At 43.6% G+C, this 17,346-nt stretch overlaps 1 protein-coding gene across 3 annotated transcripts; it reads left to right on the top strand.

The window, feature by feature from the left end:
* Positions 1 to 1,178: 1,178 nt before the first annotated feature.
* SIX4 (SIX homeobox 4) lies at positions 1,179 to 14,217 on the top strand. 3 transcript variants are annotated; one of them, XM_016926174.4, is made up of 4 exons: positions 1,179 to 1,284; positions 1,493 to 2,328; positions 5,098 to 5,783; positions 11,354 to 14,217. In XM_016926174.4, exons 1-4 carry the CDS (start codon positions 1,282 to 1,284, stop codon positions 12,148 to 12,150), a joined length of 2,322 nt encoding a protein of 773 aa, XP_016781663.1. In that variant the 5' UTR covers positions 1,179 to 1,281; the 3' UTR covers positions 12,151 to 14,217. The 3 variants fall into 3 exon arrangements, with proteins under 3 accessions (XP_016781663.1, XP_016781662.1, XP_063649008.1); XM_016926173.4 differs by lacking the exon at positions 1,179 to 1,284 and having other exon boundaries at positions 1,369 to 2,328; XM_063792938.1 differs by lacking the exons at positions 1,179 to 1,284; positions 5,098 to 5,783; positions 11,354 to 14,217 and adding an exon at positions 4,399 to 4,557 and having other exon boundaries at positions 1,369 to 2,328.
* Positions 14,218 to 17,346: the final 3,129 nt, after the last annotated feature.

Below are 17,346 nucleotides of genomic sequence, written 5' to 3'. Positions count from 1 at the left end.
GGTGGCGGGCGCCTGTAGTCCCAGCTACTCGGGAGGCTGAGGCAGGAGAATGGCGTGAACCCAGGAGGCGGAGCTTGCAGTGAGCCGAGATCGCGCCACTGCACTCCAGCCTGGGCGACAGAGCGAGACTCCATCTCGGGGGGAAAAAAAGTTGAATTCTGAGAAAGAGCAGCAGCAGGCAAACCCAACTGACCTACAGTAATCAAAGAAGCAGAAATGGATTATCCCTTTTGGAATTAAGATCTTGTGCAAATTACAAAGGAAAGAGACACAACTGCAAACAACAAAAGACTCTACCCCCACTTCAGCATCAAACCAGCGGGCAATCTGTCTATGCTGTGGAAAAGGGCTTCTGATCCTGCACTGATCTGGATGACACCCGCACATTCAGTGTTTCTAGCCTATCATCTTTAAAAAAGAAATACTCATATACTTACATTAAAAAGTTCATGTAGAAAACTTAAATTTCCATATTTAAAGCTTAGATCTCTTCCACACGACTCATCCAGGATAAACTTATGGTTTAATATTCTACATGTTTAATTATACCATGTTCAACTCAGTTGGGTTGCCAGCCCTCCACGTGGCTTAAGGTTAAGTACATTTTTTGAAGGCTTCTTGTTTTTGTCTTCTCAGTGGGCTATGTATGCTGCTAATTATAAGGTTTTCAAGCATTTTTCCCCCTTTGGAATTTTAATTTACTCTAAATGCTTGCCCCTTAGAACATTTCCTAGTGTCATTTTATTTTTGACTGTTTTGAATACAAAATCCTTGATAAAGACATCCAAAAAGAGGGAGAATGGGGAACAGGGAGATACTGGGGGGCTTCTGAATTGTCCTTTGAAGTTTTGTCATCTAGATGCTGAGGGTGGTCTCTTTGTTAAAAATTTAACCATCCAGACCTTAAGGCCACACAATTAATATTCCCTCTGGAATCGTAGGGCCTCTGTTTGAAAGAGTTGTCCAGTTTTCAGGCCACATTAGGTAATTTCCCGCCCAGGAGCGTGGCTTGGAAAGAATGTCGGTGTTTTCCTTCAGGTATAGGTGCCTGGGGGTCAGGAGGGGAGGGAAAGGCGAGGGGTGGAGTGGGAGGTGGGTGATCGACAGGGATAGAAACTGTGTCTCCTCCTCCCTCTGAATGCGAAATAGCCAATGAGGTGGCTCGGCCGGGCCGGGCCGGCCGCCACTGCCATATAGTATGCAGCAACCGGAGGAGTCACGTTGGGGGAACGGCAGAAAGCAGCTATCCGTTTACACTACTTTGCTCTAGCAGCTATCTTAATGGTGACTGCGTGGCCGGGGGGAAACCTGATCGGCCAGATCCAGCCGAAACCAGGAGGGAGGGAGTGGGCTTTCCGGAGGGGGAGAGGAGGGAGGGAGACGAAGGAGGAGGAGTAAGAGAGGAGGAAAGAAAGAGGAAAAGAGTGCGAGGGAGTGAGGGAGGGAGGAAAATAAACAACAAAAAATGTCCTCTTCCTCCCCCACCGGGCAGATCGCAAGTGCGGCGGACATCAAGCAGGAGAATGGGATGGAAAGCGCCTCGGAAGGGCAGGAGGCGCACCGAGAAGTGGCGGGGGGCGCGGCGGTAGGGCTGAGCCCCCCGGCTCCAGCCCCTTTTCCCCTGGAGCCGGGGGACGCCGCGACCGCTGCCGCCAGGGTGAGCGGAGAGGAAGGGGCAGTGGCGGCGGCGGCGGCCGGAGCGGCGGCGGATCAGGTACAACTCCACTCGGAACTTCTGGGCAGGCACCACCACGCCGCCGCCGCCGCCGCGCAGACCCCGCTGGCCTTCTCGCCCGACCACGTCGCCTGCGTGTGCGAGGCACTGCAGCAGGGGGGCAACCTGGACCGCCTGGCCCGGTTCCTGTGGTCCCTGCCCCAGAGCGACCTGCTACGTGGCAACGAGAGCCTGCTGAAGGCGCGGGCGCTCGTGGCCTTCCACCAGGGCATCTACCCCGAGCTCTACAGCATCCTCGAGAGCCACAGCTTCGAGTCGGCCAACCACCCTCTGCTGCAGCAGCTCTGGTACAAGGCGCGCTACACCGAGGCCGAGCGAGCCCGCGGCCGGCCGCTGGGAGCCGTAGACAAGTACCGGCTGCGCAGGAAATTCCCCCTGCCCCGCACCATCTGGGACGGCGAGGAGACGGTGTATTGTTTCAAGGAGAAGTCGCGCAACGCGCTCAAGGAGCTCTACAAGCAGAATCGCTACCCTTCGCCCGCCGAGAAGCGGCACCTGGCCAAGATCACCGGCCTCTCCCTCACTCAGGTCAGCAACTGGTTCAAGAACCGCCGGCAGCGCGACAGGAACCCCTCCGAGACCCAGTCCAAAAGGTGAGCGCCAACTTTCCTCCTCCTCCCCCTTCCTCTCCCCCACCCCCTTCCCGGCTTTCTTTTCCTCCAAGTGCTCGCAAACATGGCGCTTACCTTCCCCACCAGCCTGGTCCGGCTGCCCACCTCTCCCCGCCCCCTACCTCGCTCCCCGGCCGGCAGAGGTGGGGGGCGGCGGAGGCGGGGGGCGGGGGAACCTCCCTCCTTACCCTCCCCCTCTCCCCCCAGAAGTTTCTGGTCGCCCGCCTAGGTCTCAGTCCCCGCCCCCACCTCGGCTGGTCACTGCTGCCCAGCTTCCCACCCCCATCCCGCTGGCTTTGAAGTTGCCACCCTCTCCCCGTTTCTGGAGGGGCTAACGAAGCAAATGTGGACACCGGCACCGTAGCTCTCCCTGCCGCCCGAGGCCCGCAGAGGCTGCCGGCGCCGGCCGGGGTCTGCACCTCCGCGAGGTCACACCGGGCCTGGCGCGCGCGCACGCTCCCGGATCCCCAGGGTTCAGCCGCCCCCCAGGCCTGCGCTGGAGGTCGCGGTGGCTGCTCTGGTGAAGGGAAGAGAGTGTTGTGGGGCTGGCGGCGCAGAAGGGGTCTCGGAACGTCGAGGTTTCATATGACAGAGTTAATCATTCACCCTGCCCCTATGGTTCCCTTAGCGGCCGCGGCAACGTGGGGTGCTGGTGCAGCTCGGCTCTGTCATGTTTTGAAACCTGATTCTGAACTCCTTAGGATCGGGTTTCAGCGCAGCCGGGGTAGCAGGGCTGAAGGGCTGCTTCCTCCCTCGGCCCCCGAACGCTGCTTGGCTCCCTCCTGGTACGGTAGTTATGGGTTGGGGGCAGGCCGGCTTACGGCGGGCGGCAGCAAAGGAGTGGGGGCGCTCCCACCCCACTGGGTTTGAGCTTTTTGCCTGGCAGACTGCTTTCCCCTTCTGGTAAAAAAATACCGGATTTTCCACCTCTTTTGTGCGTCCTCCCGAGTCAGACACTTGGTGTGTGCGTCTGTGTGTTTTGTTGGACGAAACAAAGTAAGGAGAAGGTCGCCTAAAGACCTGGTGTCTCCAGCCCCGCGGGGATAGGAGAGAAAGAATCCAAAAGCAGCTCGAAGGTTCTTCTCGGGGAAGCAAACTGGGAGCCGGGGATCCAGCCCGCCTGCGCCAGGTGAAGGTGATCACCCAGCGCATTCCAGAGCCGGTCTCAGCCCGCCCTTGCCGCTTCTGGGCCCCTGTGGGGGTCCGATGGCTCGGGCTCCGGCGTTCCTCGCCCAAGGCTGGGAGGGAGGCTTGGTGCCCTATCCGGCCCTCGCGGTAACCAAAACAAAACGTGCACCGGGATGTGCGTGCGCCTTCCGCAGATATGCGGAGAGGTCCAGAGAAGGCGCTTTGGTTACGCCGAGCCACCTGCCCCGCGCCCACTAGAGGCCGCGGATCCCGCGCTCGGAAACCAACGGAATCCGCAGGGCCGGGGCAGAGGGTGGCAAGGGGGCACCGCGAGCAGGCCAGCTGCTCCGCCGCCTCCGCTCGCGAGCCGGGCACGCTCCCTGGGACTCCCCCACGCTCTACTGCTGGCTTCTTCGTCCCCCCCGCCCCACCCCATAAACTCCACACCCCCCACCCCCCGCCGGCCCAGTTGCCTGGTTTAGGCCCCTCTCCGGATCTACCTCCCACCCGCACCCCCGGTGAGTCACCCTCGCAGACGGCGACGGCGGCTCAGCCTCAGCTTGTAAATCAAAGCGCTTTCTGCGCTCCTGGCCCCGCAGCCCAAAGCCCGGGTAATCCCCTCCCCTCGGCATGAAAGCGAACCGACCGCGGAGCACTGCGGGGATGTCGGATCCTCTGCTGGGCCAAGTCCTGCCGCGCTTCCAAAACGCCTCTGTTCTGCTCTCGTTTGCTCTCCCTCCCAGCCTCAGACCAAATGGGAAACCCCCATCACTACCCACCCCCCAACCCCCATTTGGTATTTCTCCCAAGTCAGAGAGCTGAGGAACAGGGTCCTGCCTGGAACAGAGGGGCCAAGGACGTTGGGGAAGAGGTCTAATAGTTAGAAGGCCTCTGAGTGACACCCTTTCCCTCCCACCTCACCAGGGCACTGGATGGTGTTTGTTAAATAGGCCCCTTTGGCTTCCTTTGGATTCAAAGGCGACTGCACATAACTGTTCTTGGGTTGAAAGTGCCTTTTCCTACAACAAGGACAGCCACTTTGTTGAATGAGAGAGTTGTCAGTCTGGTGGAGTAGAAGTTTGGGAGCAGGTGAGAAAACGATCTCTTGTTAACTAACTGACCAAAAAAGAAAAGCTGAGCACTTCCTACCTCCTGCTCCTTTGGCAGCTTCATTTACCTCCAAGATAACACTAATCTGAATTGGTTTGAGGGGAGGGGAAGGAGTTCCTAAACAGGAAAGACCGACCACCTCATTTAAGGTGTTTTTTTCTATGGTGTCAGTAGCAGCATATGTAACAGTAAGGAATAGCACTTCTACACTGTAAAATCAAATATACTCTTCTCCTGTAATGCTGAATTTACATCTTCCAGATGTCTGGACTTTCCCTGAATTTATTGTTATTTTAAATGATTGGGATCTGAGAGTTTATCTTCCCAGATTCTCTGGCTGGTCGGAATCTGCTGAAAGGCCTCTTAGTTTAAATAGGACTAGCAGACATCCTGCTGTGCTTTCCTTAAATACTGCCTTTAATGGATTTAGAAGCTGGTTTTCCAAACAAGTGGCACTGTGTAGAATGTCATCCCCCTGACCTTCTGAACATTTTGATTTCCCCCTCCATACAGTGAGTCAGATGGCAACCCCAGCACTGAAGATGAATCCAGCAAGGGACATGAGGATTTATCTCCTCACCCACTCTCCGGTTCATCTGATGGCATCACCAACCTCAGCCTTTCCAGTCATATGGAGCCAGTATATATGCAACAAATTGGAAATGCTAAGATATCATTAAGCTCTTCTGGAGTTCTGTTGAATGGAAGCTTGGTACCTGCAAGTACTTCACCTGTCTTCCTTAATGGAAATTCTTTTATTCAGGGACCCAGTGGAGTTATCCTTAATGGATTAAATGTGGGAAATACACAGGCAGTGGCATTGAACCCACCAAAAATGTCATCAAACATTGTGAGCAATGGTATATCCATGACTGACATACTGGGGTCTACTTCCCAGGACGTGAAGGAATTCAAAGTCCTCCAGAGTTCTGCTAACTCAGCAGCCACCACGTCCTACAGCCCCAGTGTCCCTGTCTCATTCCCAGGCCTGATACCCAGCACTGAGGTGAAAAGAGAAGGCATTCAAACAGTGGCTTCCCAAGATGGAGGGTCTGTAGTGACTTTTACTACACCAGTGCAAATTAACCAGTATGGCATTGTCCAGATCCCCAATTCCGGAGCAAACAGCCAGTTCCTTAATGGGAGCATTGGATTCTCTCCACTGCAGCTGCCCCCTGTGTCAGTGGCAGCTTCACAAGGTAACAATCTCATTTGGTACCTTAATGCACCAGCAAATGTGTTCATCAGCTGCTGTAAGTGACGCATTTGGGGATAGCTATAGATTGATGTTTCTGTTCAGGTACCTTATTAGCTGCCGAAGCTGTAGAGTAGCCTTGATGTGATTCTCCTCTTTCACAATACCCATGTAATATCCAGGTTGCTTTATTCCCTTGCATCATGAGGATGGGCTTTTATTTTACTAACAACTGAATGGAAAAATACAATTCATAGCAAGTCCTGCCAGTTCTACAATTACAGAAATATGATAAGTCAATCAGTGCTTACAAAATAACTCACTGCTTGGCATTTTAATATTAAAAATTAATAAAATTGCTAAGAACACAAAATTAGTCTAGCAGTTGGTAAGAATGCATACACTTTACCTAAGCATTATTTATTTGACCAAAAAATGTTTTAGAAGAACAAGCTAAAAAGACCGGATCAATTATGTTTGAATCCTGTTTCCTCCTATAATGAAGACTAACAGACCTAAAAGAAAATCAGAGGAATATGCCATTGGATTTCTATCGCTCAGCATATATACTAACCCCCTAAATGTGTGGGTTTATTTGTGAAGATAATAGTAAGCCTTATTTTATATGTTTGTGGCTTTACTAACAGCAGTCTTCCAGAGAAAGCACTTAAATGAAATTCAGGAAAACTGAGGCTGATATATTAGTTCTTCACTGACTTTAAGCAAGCCTGGATCCTCTATGTCATTTTCTCTTTAAAGAAATAGAAATGGTTAGAATTTGGCAGTGGAGTTTGCATAATCCCTTGAATTCAGGAAGGGTAGATCTTAATGCACGTTTGCCTTCTTGTAGACAAATCTGAAAATCCAGATTTTTACAAAACCAAAGTAGTAATTGTTGGCTTTAAAGGTCTGCTTCCTATAAGATGGTTTTACCCGCCCCCCCCCACCCAAAAAAATCAATTTATGCACAACTCTCTTGTTACCACAACTATGGTCTATGTCAGCTTATTGAAGGAATTAATGGAAAAATTGTTCTAAATTTCATTCTGTACATTTGCATTTCTTTAGGCAAAATGGTACTAAAACAAGACAGTCCTGCAGCATACTATTCAGTTCATCATTGTTCCAGGTTATGGAAAGAGTTAAGTTACTATCTAACATAGGGCAAAAATATGAAAACCACAGGGAAAGCCAAAGTGCTTAGTTTGATAATAATTTAATGTGGATCTAACCCCTTTTCTCTCATTTAGACAATTTCCAAACAGGTCACATTTTAAAGGCAACAAATTTGAGCAGAAAGAATGAGTTATGTATGTTGGGGGAGGAGAAAAGTAGAAATACTTTTAATTGTGTAATCTAGAAGAGTACTGCCATAGAAAATTATTATGAACTAATAGCTAAGTTTTTAAATGGGACATTTAATAGGAATAATAATAGCATTTTCAGTTAAAATAAGTAAGATCAAATCTTAGACTGTCTGGGTGAGTTGAACAGACAGTCTAAGTTTAACCAGATAGTTAAGTTTAATCCAGTAAGCAACATCTCTATGGTAGTTAGGTATTGCAGTTCTCAATAAAACATTTTGGGGATTCAGTTTTTTCTCACAGATACTGAGCCATTCTTTAAAATGTCTTGACAAGATAGACTTATCTTTCTATAGTTGGGATTTATGTGGAAAAGTAGAATATCTACATCTTTTACTCACTTTACAGTCTGAGCAACTAAGATTATCATTATTATTATTATTATTATTATTATTATTATTATTATTATTTTTAGGCGGAGACTCATTTTGTCACCCAGGCTGGAGTACAGTGGTGTGATCTCGGCTCACTGCAGCCTCCGCCTCCCGTGTTCAAGTGATTATCCTGCCTCAGCCTCCCTAGTAGCTGGGACTACAGGCGTGCATCACCATGCCCGGCTAATCTTCGTGTGTTTAACAGAGAGAGGGTTTTGCTATGTTGGCCAGGCTGGTCTTGAACTCCTGTGATCTGCTCACCTCAGCCTCCCAAAGTGCTGGGATTACAGGCATGAGCCACAGCGCCTGGCCTGATTTTTTTCTTATCATTACAAAGTAATGCTTTGTATCTATATGGTTTTTCAGTTGGATTTTTTTATCTTAAAATTGTTGTTCAATTTTTACTTCAGTTGTAGTTATGCTCAAAAATCAAATTTCAAAATCTCTTTTCTTTTATATATGTTATAATTTCTACAAATTCAGAAGTATTTATATTCAGTAGCAGTTGGGGAAAATGTTGCCTGTATTATGCTATTTATGGCTCTATAAAAAGATAACTAATCATTTTGTTCATGCATACATTGGCAAACAATTTCATAAACATACACACAATAAACTAAACATCTATTTGAGATTTTTTTTGCCACAAATCAGCTGCCTACAAGAATTTTAAAGAGGCCGGGCACAGTGGCTTACGCCTTTTAATCCCAGCACTTTAGGAGGCTAAGGCGGGTGGATCACCTGAGGTCAGGAGTTCCAGACCAGCCTAACATATTGAAACCCCGTCTCTACTAAAAAAACAAAAATTAGGCTGGCATGGTGGCACATGCCTGTAATCCCAGCTACTCAGGAGGCTGAGGCAGGAGAATCGCTTGAACCCAGGAGGTGGAGGTTGCAGTGAGCCGAGATCACGCCATTGCACTCCAGCCTGGGCAACAAGAGCAAAACCCCTTATCTCAAAAATAAATAAATAAATAAAAATAAGAATTTTAAAGCATACTTAAGTTGAAGGCAGTGTTTTCAAATAAAAGCAGTTTTTTCATATGTGTGGTCTGAAACAGAAATGTAAGAGAATAACTGAAACATACCTAGAAATGTTTTTCTTAACACTGGTATTTCTGTGATTAAACTTTCTAGTTAAATGTTTTAAAAGGGTTCACATGCAGTGTTTTCTTTTTACTAATGAAGACATTCCTTTGCATTAAAAATATTTGGAAGACATAAACAGCCCTGTGGCACTTATTTATCAATAGAGGCGATAATCACAATATTCTAATACTTCAGGAAGGAAAATGTTTTAGGTCAATTAATTACCTTTAACATTGGGCTGCTCTCTCAAAAAAGTAGTTTACTGAGGCCAGATGTGGTGTCACGCCTATAATTCTAACATTTTGGGAGGCTGAGGCAGGAGGATCACTTGAGCCCAGGAATTCCAGACCAGCCTGGGCAACATAGTGAGACCTCATCTCTACAAAAAATTTTAAAAACTTGGCCAGGCGCGGTGGCTCATGCCTGTAATCCCAGCACTTTGGGAGGCCGAGGTGGGTGGATCACGAGGTCAAGAGTTTGAGACCAGCCTGACCAACATGGTGAAACCCAGTCTCTACTAAAAATACAAAAATTAGCCAGGCGTGGTGGTGCATGCCTGTAATCCCAGCTACTCGGGAGGCTGAGTCAGGAGAATTGCTTGAACCCAGGAAGCGGAGTTTGCAGTGAGCCAAGATTGCACCACCGCACTCCAGCCTGGGTGACAGAGCGAGACTCTGTCTCAAAAAAAAAAATTTTTTTTTAAATTAGCTGGGCATAGTAGTGCATACATGTAGTCCCAGCTACTTGGGAGGCTGAAGTGGGAGGGATTGCTTGGGCCCAGGAGATCGAGGCTGCAGTGAGCCACGTTCACATAATCCCAGCACTTTGGGAGACCGAGGCTGGCAGATCACTTGAGCTCAGGAGTTCGAGAACAGCCTGGCCAACATGGTGAAACCCCATCTCTACTAAAAATACAAAAATTAGACAGGCATGGTGACGTGCATCTGTAATCCCAGCTACTCAGAGGTTGAGGCAGGAGAATCACCTGGGAGGTGGAGGTTGCAGTGAGCGGAAATCGTGCCACTGCACTCCAGCCTGGGCAACAGAGCAAGACTGTCTCAAAAAAAAAAAAAAAGAGTTGACTGAACATCTAATTCAAGATGAGGATAAACAGCCCACCTATCACAAAAGTTCCCCCAAATCCACCTTTCCTTCAGTGACCATATTTGAGGTCCTAGATTATCTAATTGCCATCATCTCGTGCCTATGTAAGGAATCAGGAACAAAAGAGTGTTATTTGATGGTAGTGGGGGGTCTAATTCGTGTACATTGTCTAAGTGATCTGATTTGAACATCTCAGCTTTCTACTTAACCTTTTTTTTTCTACTTCTGGTCTCTATAGACCATTATAATAAGAGTCTCAAAAGATACAAACCTTTTAGAGAAGCATTAGCTCTGATCCTTTATGTTAATCTGTATTTTAAAAAGCACATTTCTTATTACCATTAATTGTTCCTATTACTACAACACTGAAAATTCAGAACTGGCACAACAAAAGGCAAAAAAAGCTTTTGAATGTTTTGTTGACTTGACATTACTTTATGGCTAGTTTGGTGAAAGTTTGCAACTTGTCTATACAGGTTTATATGGTTAAGTTTTAAGCCCCAGGGTAACTCATTTTATGTGGTAAGTTCTGCATTGCCATTTATTTATATTTTATGTCAGTTACTGAGCAGTCAGTCCTGAATGAAGGTGCATTTGTGTTTTCTAATTCTAACTGGCAGAGCTAGCAATAACTATCAACTAATTGAGAGATGTCAAGTTACTAGTGAAGAAACAGAAACTTGACTGAATCAGAACTTGGAAAAGATTTTTTTTTTTTCACACTTGGCTTCTAACTAGTAGTTCTCAATCCCCCTTGGTCATCAGAATTACTTGGGAAGGTGGGTACTCTAGAAGCCCAGTCCCCACCATTACTCAATATACCCGTGTAACAAACATGCACACATGCCCCCGAATCTAATTTTTTTTTTTTTTTTTTAAAAGAAAGGGCCGGGTGCTGTGGCTCACGCCTGTAATCCCAGCAATTTGGGAGGCCGAGGCGGGTGGATCACAAGGTCAAGAGATTGAGACTATCCTGGCCAACATGGTGAAACCCCGTCTCTACTAAAAATACAAAAATTAGCTGGATGTGGTGGCGCATGCCTATAGTCACAGTGACTCGGGAGGCTGAGGCAGGAGAATCACTTGAACCCAGGAGGCAGAGGTTGCAATGAGCCGAGATCGCTCCACTGCACTCCAGCCTGGTGACAGAGTGAGACTCCATCTGAAAAAAAAAAAGAAATAATAAGCAACAGAACCTTTGACATGTTCTATCCTCAAGACCGTTGGAGGTCATGAGACATAAAAAGTAAAGGTTTGGAAGTCACTGTGTTTTCTAAGAAGCTGATGAAAGATGGGGAACACAGGCACACCTGTGACTCAGGAACACAAGTAGTTTTTTTGGCTGTGTTGTTGTTGGGGTTAAACATAAAAGATGTCTCCATACAAAATATATCTATATATATATTTACTTGGAGAGGTAAAAACAGATGTTCTAAGATGTACTAAGTTACACTTTCAAGGAGTAGAGCCTGGGAATCTGTAGTTTTAAGTGCCCAAGGTAATTCTGAACCAGAATTGGGCTAAATGCTTGTATGGAAGTGTTGCTTCTTTATAGATACTGTACCTGAGAAAAAAACGTGTGTGTAACTTTTTTTCTTTCCCTATCACTTCCATCAGTGATAATCAGTACTTTTTTTTTTTAGGTAATATCTCAGTAAGCTCAAGCACTTCAGATGGAAGCACATTTACAAGTGAGTCTACCACAGTCCAGCAAGGAAAGGTTTTCTTGAGCTCTCTTGCTCCCAGTGCAGTGGTATACACGGTTCCTAATACAGGCCAGACTATAGGATCTGTGAAACAGGAAGGCTTGGAAAGGAGCCTGGTATTTTCTCAGTTGATGCCTGTCAATCAGAATGCACAGGTAAATGCAAACCTATCTTCTGAAAACATCTCGGGGAGTGGCCTGCATCCACTGGCCTCCTCATTAGTTAATGTATCTCCAACTCACAATTTTTCTCTCAGTCCCTCCACACTACTAAATCCCACTGAGCTAAACCGCGACATTGCCGATAGCCAACCAATGTCTGCACCGGTGGCAAGCAAATCTACTGTGACATCTGTCAGCAACACTAACTATGCAACTCTTCAGAACTGCTCCCTTATTACTGGTCAAGACCTATTGTCAGTCCCTATGACTCAGGCTGCCCTTGGGGAAATAGTTCCTACAGCTGAAGATCAGGTAGGTCACCCCTCCCCAGCAGTACATCAGGATTTTGTCCAAGAACATCGTTTGGTTCTGCAATCGGTAGCTAACATGAAAGAGAATTTCTTATCAAATTCTGAGAGCAAAGCAACAAGTAGCTTAATGATGCTGGACTCTAAATCCAAGTATGTCTTAGATGGCATGGTTGATACTGTCTGTGAAGACCTGGAAACAGACAAAAAAGAGCTTGCCAAGCTCCAGACTGTCCAGCTGGATGAAGATATGCAAGACTTATGAACTTTATTTCCTCCTCACCTCTTTTTGGCATCAGCGGCAAATCTTTTCATGAAGCCCCAAGGACACAAAACATTTTCCCATTTAAAGGAAAACACTCTAGTTTTGCAAGTATATGCATACAAGAGACTTTAGATTGATCTGCATGAAGATCACAGTTAAGTATACAGGAGTAGAACTGCATTATTGCAGCCTTTTTGTTCACTTATAAATTTCTCTTTTAAATAGATGGAGACAAAGGATAAGGTGAAATGTATCAAGTCAAAGTGAATCATTTAGTTGACTCTATAATTCTAAGGTCAAAATGGAACTTGATAGTTTTTAAATTAAAAAATGTATACACCTAACATAGAAAATTAAAGATAGCTGCAGACTAGAAATACAATTGTTTTTGTTTACTTTTACTCCATGGGCATTGAAAAGGTTAAGAAACATAAATGGTACGTATTTTTAAAGTTAAGTAGCATGCATATATATATGCACACACACCTCTTTTTCAGCATTTTTTGAGAAAGTCTTGGGTTAAGTCTCAACACATTTCCAAATGTGATTTCTAATAGCTCAGTGTGGCTGAGAAAGTGCGGAACTCCACTAAAAACTCTGAAACTTCAGTATAAATGTAAATATATCAGTTCTATAAGCAGGATTTGAGTAATTACAGTGAATTTTATTTATACTGTATATGTTTCTCTTCAGGCGCTATGAACTGAAAAATATGTTTTCTTACTGTTTAATTTATTTTTATTGTTTGAACAGGAAGTGAACATAGTTGTTTCCAACAAAGTTTTACTTTTTGTAGGATTTTAAAAATAATGATTTTTACCAGGAATCTATTAAGGTCAATATTAATAACACTGAAACAGGAAATCTAACTCCCAATATTGGAATTTTGGTACTTTTTTTCACATCCTTGTTCTTTCTTTAGCAACTCTGATTCATTTAAATATGTTTTTTATAGAATTCTATGTGCCTTTTTACCTCGTGGCCTTTTTATTGGTAGTAAGGTACAGAAGTGTCAACAGAAGCACTGATGGTTCTTTTCTACTATCTAACAGGGTTAATTTCACCACAAAATTGCTTTAAATCTGAAGAACTTAAGTTTCACTAAATAATATATATGACATTTATCACACAAATGGATAAACAACTAATTATTATTGAAACTTTTCATTACAAGGAAAATAAGTTATAAATACCATGTAAAATTGATTATACAGGCTATGAAAACCATTTTAAAGTAAAGAAAATATGTAAATTCTATTGAGCAAAATTCTGTCCTGTTGAAACTTAGTTCTAAAGGTTTTGAATCAGTTGTTACACTCTGACACGTGACTGTTGTTTGCACTATATTATCATGTCTTCTTTAAAAGTAAATATTTTGGGTTTCTGTAAGAAGCTTGTTTAATAATGTTGTAAGCCATGGCTATAGTTTTATCAAGACTCTGAACACAAGATGTAACAATGCAAATAAATTTATGTAGTGAATAAAGTTGCTCTCTAGTCTCTGAAAAGCAAAAAAAGTGAGAAAATAATTTCTTCAGAGATAACTTCAAGTTGTTGAACATAAAGATGTTAGATGTTAGCACATCTTGCTTTTTTTTTTTTTTTTGAGACGGAGTCTTGCTCTGTTGCCCAGGCTGGAGTGCAGTGGCGTGATCTTGGCTCACTGCAAGCTCTGCCTCCTGGGTTCACGCCATTCTCCTGCCTCAGCCTCCCAAGTAGCTGGGACTACAGGCACCCGCCACCATGCCTGGCTAAATTTTTGTATTTTTAGTAGAGACGGGGTTTCACCGTGTTAGCCAGGATGGTCTTGATCTCCTGACCTCGTGATCCGCCCGTCTCGGCCTCCTAAAGTGCTGGGATTACAGGCATGAGCCACCGTGCTTGGCCACATCTTGCTTTTTTTTTTATGATCAGAACAAAGGCCCACTCTAGTTCTCTACATGTCAATCAATCAAGCGTGTTGAATAAGGGACATAGAGGATTTAACTTTTGTTATCATAAATGGAACTTGCAGGCATATATCAAGAACCCTATGAAGAATTCCTCTCCCATCATTTTGATAAAGAACTACATCATTTTTTATAGAATTGGTGAATGTTCCTAAACTGCTGAAGCTACATGTTTTTTGTTTTGTTTTACAAAGTCAGGTGTTTGAGAGTTCTTTTCCATTCTACTACTACTTATAGAGCTTGTTTTTTCTTTGGGTGTGTGCTGATCCTGTTACTGAGATTAATTACATGGCTCTGCAGTGTAGTTTACATAAAAATGATGTTTTCCACTTGATTGCTGCAGATATCAAGAGTTTGTTATTTTCAAATACCCATCCAATAAGAGAGATGGGGAGGTTTTTAGTTATATATGCTATATATATATATAACTGGAAATGTTTTATATGTTTTCCAAAAATATAATAAGCCTCTCTTTTATTCAGCGTTCTTCCTCTTTTCTCCCTTATGAAAAAGAAAAGATAGCACAAAACTTAAGACTTACCTAGGAAACCCATTCATATTCCCACCATGATGTAATTATAACCCTACAATTACTTCAGGTAGCTACACAATATACCAGGTAAGAATCAATGCACAGTATAAAGAACTTATTGTTCTTTTCTATTCTTTCAGTTGAATAAGGGCCAGTTGGTATGCAGCCCATGTATATGTGAATGGAGTAAGATAAACCCCATGATCTCCTTGCACAGAACTGCAAATGTCTTTTGCCATACCAAGGGCCAGACTCAGAACCCTTGGAGTCATGTGGCAGAATTTCCCTCTTACATAAACCAATGCTTGAAAATGCTGCAAATGACCCTCTAATGATCCCTGAAGATCAAAATAGGGGTAAATGACTCCCTGCAAAACCCAACCCATGCTGCTGGCTGTGGGATTTTTGGTGTAAGCCTATCTATGCACTCTATCAGCCAGAATTTGGCATTTAGCTCTTAGTTAAATCTAGTAAAGGACAGTCTATTGTTTAAAGAGAAGGTGTATTTGTTCCTCAATCAAGCAAGAGCACCTGTGTTGTACTGCTTTATATCTCATGTATATTTATAGTAATGAAAAGACTTTTTAAATTGTACACGTTTCAGTGCCTTTCTTGTGTTACGAAAGGCAGGTAGATATTATAGCCATAGGTAAAAATCCATAGTTAAATTGCACACTGACCTTAAATCTCTCTGTGTATGCCCTTGTATCTTGCATGTTAAAAGTTGGATTATTGGGCATGTGTGGCAGCCTGCCCTGCTACATGCTAGACAAGTGTGCTTTAGTACATAGCCACAAGTTCTTCATTCTTTAAAATGTTTTGACAGATCATCTCATAATAAAAATAATTCAGGAAAACTATGGGGGAATAATTACATTTCACAAAAGATATTTTAAACTCTTTGTAAAACTTAGATAATAGAGCCTAGCAGTTACTTTGTATCTAATTGATACATTTTATGTTAATTTACCACCATACATTTTATTAATCAAAATTGTATAGCATGTGACTCTTTTGGCTTTCAGAGTTCTCAAAAATATTCTTTTGTTGCATGTACTGTATGTTTAGAGGCAACCAATTATATACTCAATATGGTTGTACTGTGCCTTACACAAAGAGAAACTCTATACAGAATGTATATCATGGGGTGGGGTAACAGAGTCTTTACTGCACTGTTAGGTGATGGCACACAGAGCATGTCCCAGAACATTTCTGTGCTTAATTACCCAACCAAAGAGATCTAAAGTATGTATGTCGTACTGTAATGGGGGTTTATGCCTGGACAATTAAGTGTTTTATTTGTTTTCTGAAATGATGTGAACTTATTTTTCTAAACACTATGCTAAATAAACTTTATATTTATACATACCTTGCATTGAAAATTATTTGGGAAATATTGTGTTTTTTTAAATACGAATGACTCATCTTACTAGAAAAGAAAAAAGAAATAATGTTGATTTATCCCTGGAAAAGGGAAGAAGAGGAAGGGAAAAAACAGACATTCCAAAAGCTGGCAAATGGTTATAAGGCCAATTGGAGTGATTTTGGAAAAATAATCTTTGTCAGTCGTTGTGCAGAATTATGCAATTAACTGTGCTACATAGAGGTAAATTATTAGATTGCATCCTCCTTAAAAGGAAGAAGTGTACCTTCCCCTTCCCAGCATTTTTGGTTTTTTGTTTTTTGTTTTTTTGTCCCTAGAGATGAATGTGATGTTTGGCACACGGCAGTTACTCTGTAGGGTTTAATGGAATTAAATTGAAGGGTCCAAAGACCTCCTATTTTCAACCTTATTGAAAGAGTTCAATATCACCCATCCCTAGGGCACTGCCATTAGCCAAAGTCTGGTACCACCACGGTTGGGTGCACCAATAGTTTCACTGAAAGTAACAGGTAGAACTGCGTTGCTGCTAACTATATAGAAAATTTGGCCTTCGTACAGTTTGGTCCTAATTTTAAAATTATATAACCTGGTTTTCTTTGCTTCTACACTGAAAAGAAGGGGAGGTTAATAAAATAGATTGGAAACCAACTGTACAATTCTGTAAAACTAGTTAAAGCCATCAAATTAAATTCAGATATTATATCTAGACTTTTATATTCTTGATATTCCACTCATTTATTTAACAATTTTATATGTAAGTAAACCAGTTAACAGGAACAGAGTTTCAGTGAGTTCAACCACTCCAGCCAATGAAGTGGTTACATTTTAGAACATTAAACAAATATTTTTAAAAATTGGACAAGATCATTGCTGTACTTAAAACATTTGTGGCTCCTCAGAAACTAGCAAATTAAATAAAAACCCTCAATGGGAATTCAAGGCCTTCAGCTATATGGTTCCACCCCACTTGTTCACTTGCCCTTAAGAAACAATAAATGGGCCAAGCACAGTGACTTAGGCCTGTAATCTCAGCACTTTGGGAGGAAGAGGCAGAAGGAGGTGGAAGGATCACTTGAGCCCAGGAAGCTCCAGTGAGCTAGGGTGGTGCAACTGTACTCCAACCTGGGTGACAGCAAATTCCTATATCAAAAAAAAAAAAAAGCAATAAATGAAAATTTACCTTTGCATATCACCATTTCCAATACAGTAGATAGTAAATAAATAAACAAGACATGTTCAGATAACGGTCAGTGTTATAAAGTTGACAACAAGGAGTAATGAAATTGATAATATGAAATGTTAGGGTGGGAGACATACATTAGATTGATCAA

Source organism: Pan troglodytes, chromosome 15 (assembly GCF_028858775.2).
Source record: "Pan troglodytes isolate AG18354 chromosome 15, NHGRI_mPanTro3-v2.0_pri, whole genome shotgun sequence".
Classification (NCBI taxonomy): Eukaryota; Metazoa; Chordata; class Mammalia; order Primates; family Hominidae; genus Pan; species Pan troglodytes.
Note: the sequence above shows the minus strand (reverse complement) of the source record. Positions and strands in the feature narration are given on the sequence as shown.

What these genes read in the sequence shown, in the direction of transcription:
- SIX4 (XM_016926173.4), top strand. Translation starts at nt 1,466, where the DNA reads ATGTCCTCTTCCTCCCCCACCGGGCAGATCGCAAGTGCGGCGGACATC. An exon ending in TCCGAGACCCAGTCCAAAAG is followed by an intron (nt 2,329 to 5,097) that starts GTGAGCGCCAAC and finishes CCCTCCATACAG; the next exon opens with TGAGTCAGATGGCAACCCCA. An exon ending in GTCAGTGGCAGCTTCACAAG is followed by an intron (nt 5,784 to 11,353) that starts GTAACAATCTCA and finishes TTTTTTTTTTAG; the next exon opens with GTAATATCTCAGTAAGCTCA.